At 43.3% G+C, this 17,601-nt stretch overlaps 6 protein-coding genes across 6 annotated transcripts; 4 read left to right on the forward strand and 2 right to left on the reverse strand.

Annotated features, from left to right (window-relative positions):
• Positions 1 to 734: 734 nt before the first annotated feature.
• Positions 735 to 3,342, reverse strand: V865_004252 (alpha,alpha-trehalose-phosphate synthase [UDP-forming] 1; the record flags this gene model as incomplete). The annotated part of the gene is made up of 11 exons (XM_066228037.1): positions 735 to 880; positions 944 to 995; positions 1,077 to 1,165; positions 1,236 to 1,344; positions 1,399 to 1,626; positions 1,710 to 2,028; positions 2,083 to 2,139; positions 2,201 to 2,741; positions 2,805 to 2,907; positions 2,973 to 3,056; positions 3,130 to 3,342. The coding sequence occupies 11 exons, from the start codon at positions 3,340 to 3,342 to the stop codon at positions 735 to 737; spliced, it is 1,941 nt and encodes a 646-aa protein (XP_066084134.1).
• A 1,852-nt stretch (positions 3,343 to 5,194) lies between these two features.
• On the forward strand, positions 5,195 to 6,880 carry V865_004253 (uncharacterized protein; the record flags this gene model as incomplete). The annotated part of the gene is made up of 9 exons (XM_066228038.1): positions 5,195 to 5,230; positions 5,316 to 5,661; positions 5,721 to 5,844; positions 5,925 to 5,944; positions 6,006 to 6,140; positions 6,228 to 6,340; positions 6,438 to 6,513; positions 6,583 to 6,738; positions 6,807 to 6,880. 9 exons carry the CDS (start codon positions 5,195 to 5,197, stop codon positions 6,878 to 6,880), a joined length of 1,080 nt encoding a protein of 359 aa, XP_066084135.1.
• Positions 6,881 to 7,908: 1,028 nt separating this feature from the next.
• On the forward strand, positions 7,909 to 9,573 carry V865_004254 (uncharacterized protein; the record flags this gene model as incomplete). Its single annotated transcript, XM_066228039.1, has 5 exons — positions 7,909 to 8,192; positions 8,291 to 8,411; positions 8,510 to 8,581; positions 8,672 to 8,756; positions 8,939 to 9,573. The coding sequence occupies 5 exons, from the start codon at positions 7,909 to 7,911 to the stop codon at positions 9,571 to 9,573; spliced, it is 1,197 nt and encodes a 398-aa protein (XP_066084136.1).
• A 666-nt stretch (positions 9,574 to 10,239) lies between these two features.
• V865_004255 (uncharacterized protein) lies at positions 10,240 to 10,872 on the forward strand (the record flags this gene model as incomplete). Its single annotated transcript, XM_066228040.1, has 3 exons — positions 10,240 to 10,407; positions 10,601 to 10,747; positions 10,801 to 10,872. The coding sequence occupies 3 exons, from the start codon at positions 10,240 to 10,242 to the stop codon at positions 10,870 to 10,872; spliced, it is 387 nt and encodes a 128-aa protein (XP_066084137.1).
• A 398-nt stretch (positions 10,873 to 11,270) lies between these two features.
• On the reverse strand, positions 11,271 to 13,335 carry V865_004256 (uncharacterized protein; the record flags this gene model as incomplete). Its single annotated transcript, XM_066228041.1, has 7 exons — positions 11,271 to 11,783; positions 11,873 to 12,211; positions 12,264 to 12,371; positions 12,433 to 12,580; positions 12,646 to 12,950; positions 13,030 to 13,232; positions 13,311 to 13,335. 7 exons carry the CDS (start codon positions 13,333 to 13,335, stop codon positions 11,271 to 11,273), a joined length of 1,641 nt encoding a protein of 546 aa, XP_066084138.1.
• Positions 13,336 to 14,401: 1,066 nt separating this feature from the next.
• Positions 14,402 to 17,197, forward strand: V865_004257 (uncharacterized protein; the record flags this gene model as incomplete). The annotated part of the gene is made up of 13 exons (XM_066228042.1): positions 14,402 to 14,734; positions 14,830 to 14,947; positions 15,019 to 15,093; positions 15,154 to 15,265; positions 15,338 to 15,364; positions 15,424 to 15,565; positions 15,624 to 15,716; positions 15,777 to 15,885; positions 15,938 to 16,013; positions 16,074 to 16,157; positions 16,217 to 16,306; positions 16,401 to 16,552; positions 16,722 to 17,197. The coding sequence occupies 13 exons, from the start codon at positions 14,402 to 14,404 to the stop codon at positions 17,195 to 17,197; spliced, it is 1,887 nt and encodes a 628-aa protein (XP_066084139.1).
• Between the last annotated feature and the right edge of the window lie 404 nt (positions 17,198 to 17,601).

The raw sequence follows: 17,601 nt of genomic DNA on the forward strand, positions 1-17,601 counted from the left end.
TCCATGAGAAAACCCTTAATCTAGGAATCTACAAAACGATATTGAGGGATAAGAGTCGTCATCGAATGTCAATCCGCTCTCTGTCTGCAACAAGATCCATCAAGCAGCACTGTAGTTTCATTAACAGTAGATAGACATCATGGCACCACTGATATATGGTTGCTCCCTCACTTTCGATGTCTACTCTCAAGTCATCTCCTACCATGGTAGTACAGTAAGTAGATACCATACATACCATAAGATCATCTCTGATATACAGAATCTTCCCAAATCCAGACTCTTCCCCCACCGGCATCTTCTCCGCCACCGACTCCCTAAACCCCTGAAATTCCTGAGATACACATCCGAGGTCCGTATGTGCTCCTGAGGGGCTAAACCAATCAATGTGGTTGTATCGTCTGGGGCCATCCTGGTGGGGAAAGAAACGTGTTGGTGACATGGCAAGGTACTGCGGAAGGGACGATACATAATGTCATGACAAAGGTTATCATTTGGAACAAAGAAATTAATTGGTCTAAAATCTTTCGTTCTAGATTGATACAGTATGCTTAAGAACAAAATAATCATAATTCATACTCATACTCATACTTATATTTGAATATATGTACCTCATGCATGTATGTACCTTTACTCATCCAAAACAATTCATTCTTTCATTAGATTTTGTGGAAAACTTCCGTTTTTGCTTTTTCTCTTCTGCTACATCTAACACCTGGAGTCTCGTTTGAACCGATCTATGATTCCGCGATAGGAGCTACGACACTAGCTTGACTTGCTCTCCTTCTGATGCTGGCTTTGGAGGAAGTTCGACTCAAACTACCAGACTTCTTCCTACCTGGTCCAGCGGGTCCGGCAGGTGGTAGACCCGAAAGACGAGTTACTACATCATTCATGCACTGATCAGCTCAACTTCATCATTGTACCGATATGATGGACAACTCACATTCGTTGACAAAGGTAGTACCCCATGCTTCGGCAGTGTATTTACTGACATACTATACACAAAATGGATTAGCATTCGTTACTCTTGCGTGCTAGACAAGGGACAATAAGCTCGGACTTGTGATATGACTCACATTGAATAGTTTCTGCCAGTTAGATTTCCTTTGCTCAGGTCCCATCTCAAGTGCTTGATGAATGGCATCAGCGGTAGATTGTACATCCCCTATATGTCAATTTACAAGATCAGCTACCATGTTGAGATGTCAACAGATACATTCGATAGTTGTACTCACAAGGGTTGATGAGGATACTACCGTTAAGCGATTGAGCAGCGCCCGCAAATTCAGACAAGACCATTGAACCATGTCGTTTCGATTGTGAGGATATGTATTCATATGCGACCTGATGTCACTCACAATTAGCGCGAGTCAATGCCAAGTGATCTGGTTCACTTACCAAATTCATACCATCTCGAGTAGAAGTGACCAAACAAGCATCCGCCAAAGCATACATTGCCGTCAATTCCTCGAAAGGAACTGATTTATGTAAATAGTGAATAGGCATGAATTCGACAGTGCCGAATCGACCGTTGATCCTTCCTACCAACTCATTCACGCACGCTCTAAGATTTTGGTACTCTTCTACATCTTGTCGGGATGGAATAGCCAATTGGACCAATACGACCTGATGTCAATCATAATCAAGTCAGCCTTTATTCAGTATACCATATGACGAGGTGTGGGTGCTTTAGAACACCTCCTCCTCACCTTTCCGATCCATTCAGGATGTTGAGTTAAAAACACTTCCAAAGCATGCAACTTCTGTGGAATACCCTTGATATAATCCAATCTGTCCACACCGATGATAACTTTACATCCTTGGAATCTAGTTTCCAAAGCTTTCAATCTACTTTGTACTTTTTCTTTTTGTAACCCTTCGACAAATTGCATTGGCTCGATACCGATAGGATAAGTACCGACTTGAGCGTATCTACCTTCGAATTCGATACCGTTAGGTTGAGTTTGCAAGCCTAAGATTCGGGTACAGGAGGATAAGAAGTGTCGAGCGTAGTCGTATGTGTGGAAACTAAGCGGAAAGGTCAGTATGTATATCTCAAATAGATGAAGACAGCTAACTTACCCAATCAGGTCACATTGCAGTACACCCAATAAGATTTCTCTTCGGACAGGGAGAACTCTGAGATTCCAAACATACCAGCATCAGTATATGGATGTCTATTATAGACGATCATACTCACCGGTAGATTTCACTCGAGGGGAAAGGAGTATGTAAGAAGAAACCAATTCTAATACCATCTTTTCCTTTTTCTTTCGCTACCATTTCCTGCTTTTGGAAGGTCGATAGACCCCTGGGGAAATGAGGTCTTCTCGAACCTGCTCCAGCAGGTTTATCCTTCATATGAAGTACTTCACCTTCATCTACATCATCCAAAATTTCTACACCTTCATCATCTAATTCACCAGATTGAGCCACACCAGGTTGCATACCCAGTACATCTTTTACCACTTCATCATCCACACCTTCTTTCACCCTACCTAATTCCTTTCTTACCATTTCTCCTTGAGCGGATTCACCTGAGATCATTGATCGAAGTAACATAGGTAACAACATTAAATGATAATCTTGTACCCAGACCATATCGCCTGATTGACAGAAGTTCGAGACGACCTCGGCGAATCGCATGTTGGCTTCTCGATAGGCTAACCAATGAGCTGCATCAAAGTTCATCTCTCCGGGGTGGTAGTGGAATAATGGCCAAAGAATAGAGTTGGAAAAACCTAAGAGATTCACTCGGTTAGTTACTTGTGATGTAGTATATGTTTTTTGACGTATACACTCACCGTTGTAGTGTCTATCAGCCAATTCATCAGAGAGGTAAACGGGATAACAATTGTATTCCGCGAGTAATCTTTTGTTGACATGATCTCGATCTGCGAGGGGGATCTATAAGGATGTAAAGGCAAAATCCATCAGCATTTGCCCTATTCCATTGCGCAGACTGTACTTACATCTTTACCTGGCCAACCAATCCAAGTGAAACTCATCGTCTTCTTACATCCACTCAAGGCAGATACCAAACCACCCGAGGACATCTGAAGTCATACAATCTAGTCAGCAGCCCATCCACAGGAAGACACGGTGCGGGTACTAGACAGTTCGACTCACCTTGAAATGATATTCGCCATTGGCATCTTTGCTGATAGTCACCGGCAATCTATTCGAGACTACAATCAATCTCTGTTCCTTCTTGTCATTCCCTCCATCCGCCTGAGGTGATACTTTAGGTTGATTTGGCATTTGGGTGAAAGACGTTGTTGTGGGTGAAGATATATGGTTGGATGTATATGGTGAACCGGGTACAGCGGGAGGTGGTGACATTTTGAATCTGTTCTTTCTTCCTTTATATATATGTGATACAAAGAAGGATCTATCTCCTTTGTGTGTGTATGGATGTGATGCTGTGCAGAGGAAAGAAGAAGTATGGTATGTATGTCAAAGGTGATCTTTAATGAGTTGTTGTGTAAAAGGAGTTCTCGTAGTGTCAATGTTGCCTTGTCTTGAAACGTTTAGGATTTTCCAGTAACTTAGGTATGTATGTATTTTCACTGGAATGGAATATTGGAATTCTGAATACTCATCCCAGCAGTTCAACTCTGACGTCAAGCTTGGTTTTGACACTCTTCCGTCTTTTCCCCTTGGCCTGACGCGCTCGCTTCACACTCACTCAACCCTGAATATCACACAGACCTGGAATCAACTCTACTCTCGCTCTTGATGCCATGTTCCGTCATTCCTATATGCATATCCTTGGTGCGCTACAGTGCTGGACTAGACCCTCTGTGCAACACCTTGTTGCGTGCTTGGATTATCGAGAAGTTTGCATGGCTGATGACACTGGATTGCATTCATGACCTGCGAGCACCGAGCGGAATATGAAACGGATTTGAACGGAATTACAGGAGAGATCCGTCCGGTCCGACAAAACAATTTTTCTCTTTGAATGTTGTGAACTTCTAAATCAACCTTTCCATGCATGGCACAATCACAATCAAACTACAGGCTGGTCACAGAGGCCACACACATACCTGTTAGCCTTGCATCCACCCAAATTCAGTGTCCAGTTGTTAGAAGAAATTTCTCGAAAATGCCTCCCCTAGCTACACTCACAGGATGAACCCTGAACAGGCACATACATGTTCAACAACACTCAACGTCATTTTGACGATCTACCCTTCTCTTATGAGTTCTAGAATTCATGGGAGAATTCACTCGACTACTACGAGATAGTTCACTAAATTAACGTCAAGTGCAAGTCCGGTGCGTTGTGCCGTTGAGGTCAAGGAAGTATACTTGTGTGCGACGTATTGTCCTTGACGTCCCAGCTGGGATAGGTGCAATTGATGGTGGAGGTGCGATACTTGATTTACATCTCATCTACATCTGTGATCATCTACAAGATGAAACATGGTTGGTCATACCTTGCAATGAAGCGCGAGACTCCAGCGGGTAGGGAGAATGATCGTTTGGGTATGCTTCATCCACCTTCGTCGTGTCGTGACTTACGCAGAGAAAGAGTAAAAAGACCAACTGGCCTCCATCCACCATCCACCGTTTACCGTCCACTTCTCCTCCACTTTGTTATATATATACAGTATTTTTTCAAGTGGAGGCTGGATTCAGATGGAGGATGGAGGTTGTTACTATCCAGACTTACGTAACAGTGTCTCGAGTGGAGGCTCGACGGAGAAAACCGAGAAGATCAAGCAACATTAACCACAACCGAACTCCGAGTGGTGGTGAGAACGCAACTGAGAACGCAACGAAATCCATCAATCAGTCTACTGTAAGGTACTCCGTCTCCCTGTGTTGATCGTATTACTGACCATGCGAGAACCTTTAATCGTCAAATATCGTGCTTGATGAGTAAGGGCGGGAACATGAAGCGACTTGATCACAAAGCAACATAAATAACAAGCATGTTAGTGGAGGATGATGGAGGAATGGAGGTCAATCGAAAGGAATGTGGAGGGGGGAAAGTGGATGCGGATCATCAAGTGGATGATGATAGAGATAAGTCATACATATAAAAGGGCACCTTGAAGACATCTCCTTCCCAACTTGTTTCTTTCCCATCCTCGTCAACATCGCAACAATCCATTCCAGTCTAGTATCCCAATAGATCAAAGTTACTTGAATTTATAACTTTACACCAACGACAGATCCAATCACAATGCCTACCGTTTTACTCACTGGTATTTCAGGATTCGTAAGTTGCCAAACCAATCCGCATTCTTTCCTCCCTTCCTTTATATCTTCTGCTATGCAGTTATTGATGCATGATGAATGTGCAGCTCGCAGCTCACGTAGCTCTCAATTTCCTCGAACACGGATGGACCGTCCGAGGAACTCTCCGATCACCTTCCAAGAAAGATGAGATCCTTGCCATCCCAGAGTACAAGCCCTACGTCGATTCAGGTAAACTTCAACTGTTCGTCACTGGATCATTGGAGAATGGAGATTACACCGAAGCCATCAAGGGGGTAGATGCCGTCGTACATACCGCTTCACCAGTCGAATTTGGTGATGACGAATATAGAGAATCTCACTTGGCTCCTGCTTTACAAGGTACCACTAGTGTACTTGAGGCTGCTGCTAAAGAACCTTCCGTCAAATCTGTCGTAGTCACCGGTACTTATGGTAAGTTTCCCCGTTTTCACTTGCTGTTTGATTGTGCGCTGACATGAGTTATGTTATAGGCTCGGTTGGTAAACACACTGAACATCCTCATACTCAAAAGGGTTTGGTCCTCGACGAGAAAGACTGGAACCCTTACACTCTTCAGGATATGGACAAGATTGTTGAGAATGGTGGAAAGTCAGAGTAAGTCTATCAATCGCTTGCTCTTGCTTTACAGTTTTTCAATAGTACAATTACTGACTCTTGGCATTTCCCCACTTCAGCAATCCCGTTTTCCCTCCCGGTAAGTCACACCCCTAATATCTCTGTTGATAATCTCGACAATTTGCTGACATCCTGTATAGGTGTACTATTCTATATGAGTTCCAAGAAAGAAGCCGAATTGGCAGCTTGGAAGACTCAAGAAGAATCCAGGAAGAATGGAGGTCACGATTGGTCTCTTGCAGTCATCAACTGTGTGATGATCTTCGGTCCACCAAGTGAGTTGAAACACAGTTTATTGTCAGTCTTGTTGCACATTGGGGGCAAAGAGCGCTGATCGGAGATAATGTATCAATCACATCTAGTTCAACCTCTCAAATCACTCAGTCAGGGTGGTATGTCGACTGAAGTCTTATATGCTCTTGCAAAAGGAAAGGACGTTCCTATTGCCCCTACTCTCTTCACCCATTACGTCGATGTGAGTGATATCCAACTGGCCTCGCCAGGTTTCAGTAGACCTTGAAGTCTTAACTGTTATGATCGTATAGCTGACGTGGAAAGTTGTTATCATACAGGTACGAGATGCAGCTGAAGCGCATTACCAAGCTGTCGTGAGAAATGCTCAAGGGAGATTCATCACTTCTGCTGGACGTGAGTTTATACCCCAATCTTGCATCTTGAACGGCCTGGTGTTGATTGCGATTGTTACATGGTATATAGCGTACGACTATCAGGAATTCGCTGATATTGCTCGAGGACAATTCCCCGAACAAGCCGACAGATTCTCAACTGGCAATCCTGGTAAATACGCTTATATCGATCCTGGTACTTACACCCTCAAGAACGATAAGATCAAGAAAGAACTCGGTATACAATGTGAGTATACGACTTGCTCCCAATGGTTATTAGTCAGGCCGGCATACTGATATTGATTTGGTGTGCAGTCCGACCCAAGGAAGATACCGTTAAAGATGTTTTCACCAAGTTCTTCGAACTTGAGAAGAAGGGATTGAACTAAGTCAAAACGACTGTATCGAGATTTGCTTGAGTGATATGAGGTCTGATGAGGTCTGATAAGATGTATATATTTGATTAGCCTGGTCGTTTGTAGATTGTTGATATTATCGTTATTGTTTATCGAATGAATCGTGTCTATATACTGTGATTTCGCTAATACTTGGCTCACCGACCAGACTCACATTCACCGAAGGTGTTCGCATGACGGCCAATTGGGAGTGCAATAATCAGTGAAGCTCACAACACAAAAAAAAACACATTGCAACCATTACGTTGTAGGGTAAACATGTGGATATAACGGTATATATGCGTAAGAATCCCAATTGATATATACAGCTACGATGTTGTGGTTCATCGTCATACACACTGTAAAGGAATTGTTATCTTTTTATCATGCATCTCCATATCCGTCATGTCCACCACAGTCGCAGTATGAGGATGTCACTACAGATGCAGCCACTCGATACCAATTGAATGCGTTTCACTCTAACAGATTTTAGGCTTATCCTTATCCGCACCAAGAAGACATGTTACACTGAGAACGTGAGATTCTGAGCTTAGAGCGAGGTACGGCGCAAACACCGCCCTGATCGATGTCTGATGTCTACCCTGAGTGGAGGGCGGGCTCATGTCATGTCCAAAGGGTTAGATGTCGGATGGAATTTCTCTGCGGATCTCGATAAGCTTTTTTTACCTTGCTTCTCGCTTGTTTACATATTTCAAGTATGGTGATGCGGTGTTAGATGAAATGTCATAGCGGTGATGAAGTCTATATACAGATACATGCCAAGATACCTCGGTCTACCTTTTCATCCTTTCTCTCATTCCCTTACCCATCTCCCTTCTCTCCTCACTGACATCGTTAGTTTATCCCTTGTTCAAAAGAACTTACTCGCTTCCCCCACTCTCAGTCAGATCGCTCGATTCGAATATATAATATAATACATCACATCCTGGACATTCTCTCCAACTTCTTTTTCTTATAATATCATAACTCACAACTTCGATCTGATCTAATCGCCTTATAAGATGTTTTCACTAACGCTCACCACTTTACTACCCCTCGTACCTCTCCTCGCCTCGGTCTCCGCCCAATACACCGCAACCTACCAAGTCGGTTCTCTCCCCCAATACTCCGAAGAAGGTCAATCTGGTACGAACCAGTGCGGCACCGACTCATCCCAGACATCAAATTGTCAGAACGTATTTGTCAATGCCGTGGACGATTTCTGTCTCTGGGGCCCACCTGATACTCACTCGGAAGAGGGTGATGGAACATCTAAAATCGGGAATGTCGAGCAGATCGTAGTGGCGTGAGTTTAGCTCATCTCAAGACTGATTCATCTTTCTTTCGCTCTGATTGATCATATATCAAGTAAGGCTGACTTTCGCTCTTTCTTACGACTGATAGGTACTGTCTCAAAGATGGTTACGGAACCAGACTGATTCCAGAGGGTACGATCAAAGGTGCTCATTTCGTCAAAGTCGAATCTGAAAAAGTATCTTACGTCCAAGTAACCGGTAATGGTGATGTACGTACTTCCCTAAATCCCATCCTCCATCGATCGATCGATCGATCAATCGGCTTTATATATGCTTGTGCTGATATTGAGGTGATGGTCGATGATAGCTTACGCAATTACTCATTCCTGCCGGTGATGAAGGTGGTGAATTAGATCCTCACTCCTGGACAGGTCTTGGTGTGAGTCTATTTGTCATAAGATCTCGTCAACAACAAGGAAGATAAAAGCTGATCTATGTTGAATAACACTTTACTGCTCGCCACTGGCAGAACCCTCAAGGTGGTCTAGTATTCACCAACGCTTTTTCGGGATCATACGAACAGACTCATGAATGGACTAGTTTCATGTCTTCTAGTGAGTGTCATCGAGTCGATCGTCAAGCGGAAGGCAGTCCTTGCAATCAGATCGAAGCGATTCTACTGGTTGCTTCTATCGTCATTGTGCTACCTTCCTTCACATTTGGCCACTACACTCTTCTTTAAAGCCTCATCATAGTCACTTAGCTAATTGATCACCTCTCTTTTCATCCTACACAGATGAGTTCTGTATCCGAGCATGTCGAGACGGACCCAACGCTGCCGCATACTGCGAACACATCTACGATGTCTTATCATGTGGATTCACCATCCCAGGAGATATGGGAGATGGATTCGATCAGTGTCTTGGTGCTCCCACGGATGAAGCTCCAGGTGTATATGATGGAGTGAAATTCCACCAGGATGACCCTACTACACCTGCCCCCCACCCTGCAGGAGCGACTTCTCAATGTACACCTTATAGTACGGTCGGTGGTGGAACAGCAAACGTAGCTGCTGTTACTCAACTTGCTTCCATCCAAAGTACCTCTGTTTCAGCCTCCGCCTCATCATCTGCTTCTGCTTCGAACTCTTCCTCCGTCTCTTCTTCCGCCTCCGTCTCCGCTTCCAACTCTTCTTCTCCCTCTTCTCCAGCCTCCGCGTCAGGATCAAGCTCGTCAAGTGCTTCGGTGCCAGCTACGATCACCTCATCAGCTGTATCTTCCCGTGCGGCTGCTTCGACGAATGCTGCTGCAGCCTCAGCAGCAGCTTCTGCCTCAGCTTCAGCATCATCTGTCAACTCAGGTGCAGGTCGACTCGTCATCCCTTCGTTGGGCCTGGCAGTGGTACTGGGAGCTATCGGAATGTTGCTTTAGAGGTAATGTCGGAAGGAAAGGAAAGGATGTTCCGGGTAATTTGGAGATAAGAAAAACAAAATAAACAAACAGTATACGGACAATGTTTAACTTAATGACGATCATCATCGATTTACCAATGGACAATTTCTATAATAGAGCATCTTCTTTCGTTTTGTTTCATAGAATCATTTCTAGCATTTAAGCATTATATGTGGATACGGACAATCACACGAAATGTATATAATTCTTCCTGTACAGTGACTGATGACACTGACGATGCCAATATGATGACGACTGAGTCCAATGTACGGAGAAGACTATCGGTGATGTTGGATTAGAGCTGACGACATATTGATGGGTGTTGTGGACACCTGAAACTGATGCTGATCTGATTTACGCCCTCTTCCTCTGGACTACTACAGGCCCTCCAGACTAACCACTTTCGTCATTGATTGATCGGATCAATTGATGGGTTGTCCTTGACGACCATGACTATGAGTATGATCATGCAATGTACTTTGACAATATATAGAGATAACCATATTCATAATTCGGTTGTTTCTGTTTTAACTACTTCTTCTTTATACAGTACAGTATACGATATATTTTCCTCTATTATATCTTATTACTTATCCAAACTTCCCATTCAGCCTTTGGAACACGAAGACCAAAGACCTTACAACAATGGTCAAGAGAGAAAGACCTTGTTCACCCGTTTCTTCCGACGGTTCCAGTTCGACTCTCACCCCGTACGATTCAATTTCAATCAAGGATGAGAAACCTCTTGTGAATGGCAAGAAAGTTAGAGGTTCACCTAAAAAGGATAATGGTGGGAAGGGAGGTACCAAGGTGGTAAGTATTTTCTGATGAACAATTTACCATCTTACAGATTGAGATCTCCATCCTTCGATATGGTTGAACAATGAGCTGAGGACATTTTGTTGTATTTCACCCAATTCGATGTTGTACCACAACTCTCAATTCCAAAACATCTCTGTATCTCTGATCCTACCATCTCATATCCATACTCACATATACAACATAGCCCTGGTCAATCGAAGAAGATGAAGCTCTAATCGTAATTCTGGATCAAGTTATCAAGACCCATCTTTGGCCGGCGATTAAGTCATCAGGAAACACTCAACTTATTCAAAGAGGAAGTTATGGTGCACAATATCATGCAAAATTACTTGTAAGTAATCCACTCTCCTCTGTTGTTACAAACAACATTGGATCAAGATTAAGATCAAGATCGAAGGCGATGAATTAATGATTGATGGATCAGCTTATGTGAGATTCGAATTGGAATGTAGTTGAAACAAGGAAAATCATTTTCGTCTCAATCTCGAAAGTGATCGAATACCCTATCTCTATGCGGTGGGTATGCCGAAATGGTGATATGGTCAGCTCAATGTATATGAGAATGATATCCAGCAAGAAAACGAAGTCGATTCAGAGAGGAAGCAGGATCAGCAGTAGTAGCAGTATCTTGAGATTTGATAGGTTAAAGTTGGTACTGTAAGATATGCATACAGTAGTACTGTATAGTCTCATCAGCAGGAATTGGCATTGACATTTGCAATTTCTAATTCTTTGAGAATCAATTTAAAGGAGGTTTTCTGTTAAACAAGATACACGGTACACTGTAGTTTTACTAATTGATCCTCCATGTCTATGATCACGTTTTACTATCTCTCTCGTACTGTACGTATATCTTAGAAGTCTTTCACATTTCCCCTGTATTTGCCTGAATCCGGTCCAGTGTCCAACATATCCATAAAGCTTACCGGTCTATCTTCTTCGCTTCGTTCTTGATTCCGTCCACTGGATTGGGAAACACCGATCAAACTCTTCTCATCTGCCTCTTCTGTACGTGGGATAGATCTATCATCAGGTGAATGATGATGTTGATCATAAATATTCGTCGAATCGAAAGGATCGACACCAAATAACGAAGAATGTGGTTGAGGATTTAGTCCAGAACCAGCGAAGGATGACCGTAATGGCCGACTACTTGTAGGAGTGACAATGACGCTATGCCGCTGTACTGTCATACTTGATGGAGGAGGAGAAGGCAAGATGGTATGATCGGGTAAGAAAGATGACTGATGAGTGAAAGCGAGGGGACTGCTGGATTGTAGTTGTTCAGGTATCAATGGTGATAATGAGTTAGGATTGGATGGTCGTCGATCCTTTTCTTCGTGGAATCGCTCATGGTATGAATACCTCTATATTTATATTACAGGATCGAAGATCAACATAGGTTCCTGCTAAACCATCAAGTTACATTTGAGGTGCAGAACAAAGACTGGCTCACCTGAAAGTGACGGTGTTGAGAGATACTATGTCGATTTCTGATTTGTGAAGATGAAGAGGAAGGAATGGCACCAACACTCCAGCTGATCCATTGTCTCTTATTTGGTCTTTCAGCCATCTGACAAGAATGCTGAGGTTGTTGCTCAATGTCTCTCCTTGATTTCATTCCATCATAGTGGTGGGGGACAGGACTTGTGAACCGTCTATTCGTTTCATTGGTGGGTACTTGGGTATCTAATATGGTAGGTAACGAAAACATGTGTGAGGGATTTGGAGCAATTTCGGTTGAATGGGGCACGGAAAGTGATAAGATCAGAGTTATGTTGTAAACTTTTGGTAACTACGACCAATGCGCTTCAGCATATACCATGCGTCCCAGAATGAGGGCTTACGAATAGGATGGGAAGGTAGCAGAATGCGTTATACCTCCAGTAATTGTATAGTAGTAATGACGACAGCTGTAAGCCGGATACAGCAAGTCCACCATGGCAGGTCACGAGCTGTAAAAAGCATGGTCAATGATAATAATTGGGATTTACCAAACTTGAGAGCATGACTCACGATCAACCTAGTCACTATTTCCCTCATTACACCACCTTGCAAACCTAATTTTTGTCTTGCCCACCACAACTCGATACTAAGTACTAATGATAAGAGCGTATCCACTGCCGTGGATGTTGCCAGCCAAACTGATTCTGCCTTTGCGAAGCTGCGAATATGTTAGTTCAGTCTCTTTTCAGACTGCACCAGGTTGCGACTGCTCAACGGACTCACCCAGTGTTACCTGGTAGTCCTAGGGATATGAGACTACCACTCTTCCATACCAACACACTACTAATGGTGCCACTGACGAAGCACGCCAAGATGGCTATACCGATCGAGGACGCGAAGAAGTGCTTGACCAGTGGATGAGCTAACTTGGGCCATAAGAGGTCTAAAGAGGAGATGAACAAGGTGATTCTGCGTAAGAGGAATAACTGAGTAATGGTAGATTGGATCAAACCTAGAAAGGGTGACACGAAAAACGATGGTGAGGAGGTTAAGAATCCTGCGATATTGGTAAAATTCGTTGCGAACATCTGCTCGTAATTCACATCACACCATTGTCAGTATTCATATACAGACAAGTAAGCGAGATGACAGGACTGCCAGACTCACGTTCCATCCCCTTGTGAGATCTACGATAGTCTGAACAATGTTCAGCACCAAACTGATGCCTACGAGGCAAACACCGAGGGTCCGAGATGATTCATGAGGTGATTTAGGCTGAGATGCCAGTGTCATAAAGTAGTTTATAGATAGGATCAGAACTATTCCCATGCCAAAAGATTCCAAGGCGAATCCCAAGAAGAAGGGGCCGGCTATGGGAAGAGACAGAGTGAGCTGGGTTACAGTGGTCGCTTCTGGTGAGGATCGAGTGGATGAGAGGTTACACTCACACATGTAGGCTAATACTTCTGACATGCTGGGAGGTGTTCTCGTGTGGATTGCTGGTCATTGAGGATTTTGATCTTCAGTTAGAGAAGGTATAACCATGATTCGGACCAGATGTTTAACAGACCTTATTTTGCCCAAGGTGAGGTGGGGATATGTTCGTACAACGGTACGGTGGAGATACGTAACGTATATTGCAGAGTGAGTATGAGTATTCTAGTCCTGTTTGGTCCCTCGCACAAGCTGTTTGGTACTTTTCCCGAATTGGCTTCAGGTCATCTTGAATTTGATCTTGATGATGGATGATCGAAATGGGTTGTATCTGAAACAATCTAATCACTCTCAATTGATCATTATTCATATCGGGTTGATGGTGAGGTGAGGTGACAAGGTTGAATTCAATTAAGAGACTACTCTACTGTCCTTTGATTGGGTCAACATGTGGTGGAGTAGTGAGTGATATTTGCTCGCTAGGACCTCCCAAAGGATAGGTCCAGATTTCGGATTTGATGCGCACAGACATTTGCTTGGTTGTTTCATCATCTCTCTAGTTGAATCCTTGAGAGCCCTACAGTATCCTGTTATTGCCCCATCGTATCCACCCTACTTTTCTCGTGTTAGTACAAAGTGATGAACAGTTCAGTCAAGTAAAGCTTATCGGTCCGTTGAAAGTCCAATGGTCAGTGATGCGGACAGACATTGCTGCCAGTCGTTCGCCTTCACCGCACCGTATTGAAGTGCAAACATCACTGACAGAGCTGAGAGGGTAAGTTAGACGAATCAAGTGCAGAGAGACTATCGAAGATACATTTGCTGATCACTCAAAGATTCATGCAGACGCAAGGTAAGCAGCACTCAAATCAGAGGTTACCGAAACAAGAAATTGACCATGTGCTCACTTGGTTATCGGGGAAATGGGAAAACGGAGATGTGAGTGATGTCCGTTGTTGTCATCCACTTTCAACCCAATCCAACCCAGTCTGATCCGGATCCATCTTCCTTCATCTCATGAACCTTCCTGCTAGTACTCTGCATTCACTACTTCCTACAGCAACATCCGACCTTGTAGACACACACAACACCGGACTATCACACAATGTCATCCCTTGCAGACCGAGCGACAGCTGGTGAAGGATCAGGATCCAACAAACCTTCTCGTCGAGTCGCCTATTACTATGACCAGGATGTAGGGAACTATACATATTACCTTGGACATCCTATGAAACCCCATCGGATACGTATGGCCCATAACCTCATTGTGAATTATGGTCTGACAGATGAAGTGGAGGAAGATGCACCTGATGTAGAGGGAGAAGGGAAAAGAGAGATGAATGATGAAATCAGTAATGGAAATGGAAATCATGTGCCGGAACATAAGTTCATTAAGAATAGCTTGACGGGTTCGAGAAGTAAACATATGCAAGTGTTTGTGAGTGATACCCAATGCCACACTCTCAAATCCTCATCATGTCGAGTTGAGACGAAACGGGAATTAATGGCTGAAGAATCGAATATGGATCGTAGAGACCACACAGAGCTACTAAAGCTCAAATGACCCGTTTTCATACCGACGAATATATCGAGTTCTTGGAGAATGTTACGCCGGAAACGGCAGAGGCTATGACTGGTGGTGGAGTTAGATGTAAGCTTCTCATTCGTCTTCGCGTTTGTATTGAGGATGGTAGCTAATTCGTATTATCTTTCTACGAATAGGTCTGATAGGGGAAGATTGTCCAGCATTTGACGGATTGTTCGAATTCTGCTCGATTTCAGCGGGAGGTTCTTTGGGTGAGTTGACTTAGGCATGATATAACCGTCAAAATCTACAACTGATGATGCTTCTGATAGGTGGTGCGGAGAGATTGAATTCTGGAGCAGCTGACATCGCTATTAATTGGGCTGGTGGATTACATCATGCGAAGAAGACTGAAGCGAGTGGATTCTGTTACGTGAATGACATGTGAGCAAATATCCCTCTTCTCCCACAAAGCGGATTGACTGAATGACTGACTCGTGCTTGGGTGCTATGTAGTGTACTTGGTATTCTTGAGCTGTTGAGGTATGTTAGCTGTTTCGGCTCTAGCAGTGAAGAAAGTTCAGCTGATTCCTCCTGAATAGGATACATCCCCGAGTACTATACATAGATGTAGATGTGCATCATGGAGATGGAGTGGAAGAAGCTTTCTATACTACGGATAGAGTCATGACTTGCTCCTTCCATAGGTTTGGAGAGTTCTTCCCTGGTACAGGTGATGTTAGGGTAAGTCCAGTTGATGTGTTCAATGTGAAAATGAGTGAAAACTGACATCTGTTCGTAGGATGTGGGTATGAAAAGGGGTAAAGGATATGCAGTGAATGTACCTCTGCGAGATGGAATAACGGATGAATCGTATCATACTATATTCAAACCTGTAAGTGCATTATTGATATCCTACAGTGTGATCAGTATACTGACACAAATGCACGACTAGGTCATCCAACACATCATGGACTACTTCCGACCCAGCGCAGTGATCTTGCAGATGGGAGCAGATAGTTTATCAGGTGACAAATTAGGTGGATTCAATCTGACACTGAAAGGTGAGCTGGGTCTTGCATTATGGCATCTGAAGCTCACACATGCATTATTCAGGTCATGGGGAATGTACGAGCTTCGTGAAGAGTTTTGGAGTGCCTGTGATGATGTTAGGTGGTGGAGGATACACGACGTGAGTTACTCGCTCTTTTGAAAGTCATCAAACGGGATATGCTGATTACATGAGTTGCAGGAAAAATGTTGCTCGAGCTTGGACGAACGAAACTGCTGTTATGTGCGGCAAGACACTACCAGAGGATTTGCCGTATAATCAATAGTGAGTCATCATCTTCAGAGTACGTAAGGCATTCGTTATAGCTGATATACGTGACGTAGTATGGAATACTACGGACCTAGATATAAATTAGAGGTATTACCCAATAATACGGATGATCACAACCCATCTGAGTATCTGGATAAAATCAGGTAAGTCAACCGCTCTCAGTGCTGAGATGTGCTTCATTCTGTCACTTCGAACTGGTACTCTTAGGTGCTGATGATGCATTTTACTTCCAATTAGAACTCAAGTCATTGAGAATTTACGTAACCTACCACACGCTCCCTCAGTACAGATGCGTCAGGTACCTACACAGACCATCTCCCAGGCTATAGGGTTGACGAAGGACAATGATCAGATTGATCCAGATGATGAGATCGAGATTCGTCTGAAGAGTGAGTAAATGAACTTTTCTCTTGGTTTAGCAGGGATCAGAGGTCTTCAGCCGAAATCCTCAAACTCGATGTTGTAATTTTCAACTTATCCATACGACTTCATGTCCTTCACGTGGATTCGTGGTGACTGTTAAATGCAATCTTAGCTGATTCCTTTTCTTTCTTACAGAATACATGCAAGAGAAACAGCTTCATGGTGGATATTCACCCCACGATTCGGATGACGAAGACATACCAATGAATGGGGATTCAGATCATGATGATTCGACCTATTCTATACCCGGTCGAAACAGACGCCAGGGAGGGATAAATGGTTTACCTAGACGTACTTTACCTTCTAGATTGAATGGAAACAAGAGGTCGACCAATGGTATTGCAAATGGACAATCGGATGAGGAAGATGAAGATCCATGTGGAATAACGAAAAGGAAGAAAAGATCGTTCTTCAGTAAGAAACATACTTCTGGTATTCAGGGATTGGTCAATAAGAAGTTGAATGGCCTGAATAGTTTGAATGGGATTACAGTGGGGAATGGCAATATAGTAGAATTTTGGAAAGAGAACAATGGGAATGGGAATGGGAATTCGATAAATGGTGGATTGGGAGTGGTGTCAAGAGGTGAAAGTCCGATGAGTATCGCGTGAATTAGTGATTGAATCGTAGGAGTGAGAACAGGTCAGAGAGAGGAGTATGTATATATCACCGAATAAAACATTGGTCAGAACTTCTTGTAAAACTTTTCTTCTTATTTTGGACGTGTTACGATTGGATCTTGGAATCGTACTTTATCTTCTTATTTTGCTTGGACATGCTTAAGGGGTTCCTTGAGATCATGTATATCTATGATAACGAGAATCCACGTCTGCCACGGTCCAAACCCATCATATCGAATACATCAACATTCATGAATAAGGAGGAACAGTAAGTTATATACAGTACACTAAGTGCTATAGTACAAAAATGGAATTATTGATCATTCTATTTTACCTGTATGAGATCTTTACAGTATTTACAGCATTTACTCATTCTCATTCATCTTATCTTCCGG

The sequence above is a fragment of the Kwoniella europaea genome, chromosome 1 (genome assembly GCF_036810445.1).
Source record: "Kwoniella europaea PYCC6329 chromosome 1, complete sequence".
In the NCBI taxonomy this organism is placed as follows: Eukaryota; Fungi; Basidiomycota; class Tremellomycetes; order Tremellales; family Cryptococcaceae; genus Kwoniella; species Kwoniella europaea.